Below are 1,429 nucleotides of genomic sequence, written 5' to 3'. Positions count from 1 at the left end.
TGAGACGCTGGTTACGGCAGTCGACTATAAGACCATAATATGACAAGAAGTCGACGCCAATTATAGCCTTAGTGACATCTGCCACTATAAATCGCCATGTGTAGTCTCGACGCAGGCCAAGATTCAGCTCGAGGTGAGCAAAACCATATGTTGAAATAGAAGTCCCATTCGCGGCATAGAGTTGGTAATTGGTCGGAGATCTTCTTTCACGTAGTGCTGTGCGAGGGAAGACGCAGAGATCGCTACCTGTATCAACGAGAAACTGCATCTTCGATTTTCGATCCGTTACGAAAAGGCGACCAGATACGTTATGGCTATCGGATGTCGCCATTACCGATTGCCTTGGTAGTTTTCCGACTTAAAATCGCATGGCTTCACACATTTATTGGCATTCTTTCCGTGTTTATTGTGATACCAACATAATGGAAATTTTCTGTAGTTGGACTGTGATCTCATTTGTACTGTCGGGCTACGTCGTCTTCTTGATCTCGATCTTGGTCTGTGACTGCGAGCAGACAGAGCTTTTACTTGCTTTGTGAGCTCATCTATTTGTTTCGCCATTGAATCAATGGTTGACTGGGGAGCAGATGTTGAAGCGACTTGAGGTGTGCACGGTACCAATTCATGTAAGCTGTCGGCTAAGTCAGCCAAAGCTTGAAGGTCATAAGTTTTCTGAGCCACAATAATTGGTTGAAGAGCAGTAGGCAGACGACTTATCCAAATAGTTTTAATAAAATCGTCTGGAACTGATGGACCTGCTAATCTTTGCAGGTGTCGGAGAAACTGAGATGGTCTCCGATCTCCTAACTCTTCGTGAACAAGTAATTGTTTTACCTCTTTCTCGCGCGAGGCTGACAGACGCTTGATTAATTCAGTTTTAAGTCGTTCGTACTTCCCTGTCTTTGGTGGTGAAATAATTATATCCTTCACTTCTGCTGCGTAACGGTGTTCTAATGTCGAAGTAACGTAATAAAATTTTGTATCGTCGTCAGTGATTCTCGACAACACAAAATTGCCTTCCAGTTGTGAAAACCAAACTGCAGGTTCTTCTGCCCAGAACGGTGGTGGTCGCACTCCGACTCGAAATATGTCGGTCGTGTCGTGAGGTGTAAATGGTCGTCGTGACTCGGCATTTAAGTTCGAGTTACCTTCATTTTGTGGTTCCATTTTATTCCACCAAATAATCTAGTGTTCCTTACTTGAGTTGGTTAATTAATCCTCTTCGTTTTCAGCTTCTTTGTTTTCAGCGGGGTCACCAATGTAGCGGAGTTGTGTATGATGTTGTAGATGAGGTTTGATTAAAACAAAGTTTCTTCCACTACTAATTTATTTCTCGTAGAAATAATAAACACGAAGATAGGCAGGCACAGCACAGAATAGAAATGAGAAGAAAGAAATATGAAGGTAAGTTTAGATGAAAGAAGGAAGT

General features: G+C 42.6%; 1 protein-coding gene across 1 annotated transcript; it reads right to left on the bottom strand.

Annotated features, from left to right (window-relative positions):
• Window positions 1-330: 330 nt before the first annotated feature.
• Window positions 331-1,167, bottom strand: LOC124539179. The gene has a single exon (XM_047116478.1). The coding sequence runs from the start codon at window positions 1,165-1,167 to the stop codon at window positions 331-333; it is 837 nt and encodes a 278-aa protein (XP_046972434.1).
• Between the last annotated feature and the right edge of the window lie 262 nt (window positions 1,168-1,429).

The sequence above is a fragment of the Vanessa cardui genome, chromosome 22, assembly GCF_905220365.1.
Source record: "Vanessa cardui chromosome 22, ilVanCard2.1, whole genome shotgun sequence".
Taxonomy (NCBI): domain Eukaryota; kingdom Metazoa; phylum Arthropoda; class Insecta; order Lepidoptera; family Nymphalidae; genus Vanessa; species Vanessa cardui.
The sequence above is the reverse complement of the archived record's forward strand: the minus strand, read 5'-3'. Positions and strand labels throughout refer to the sequence as shown.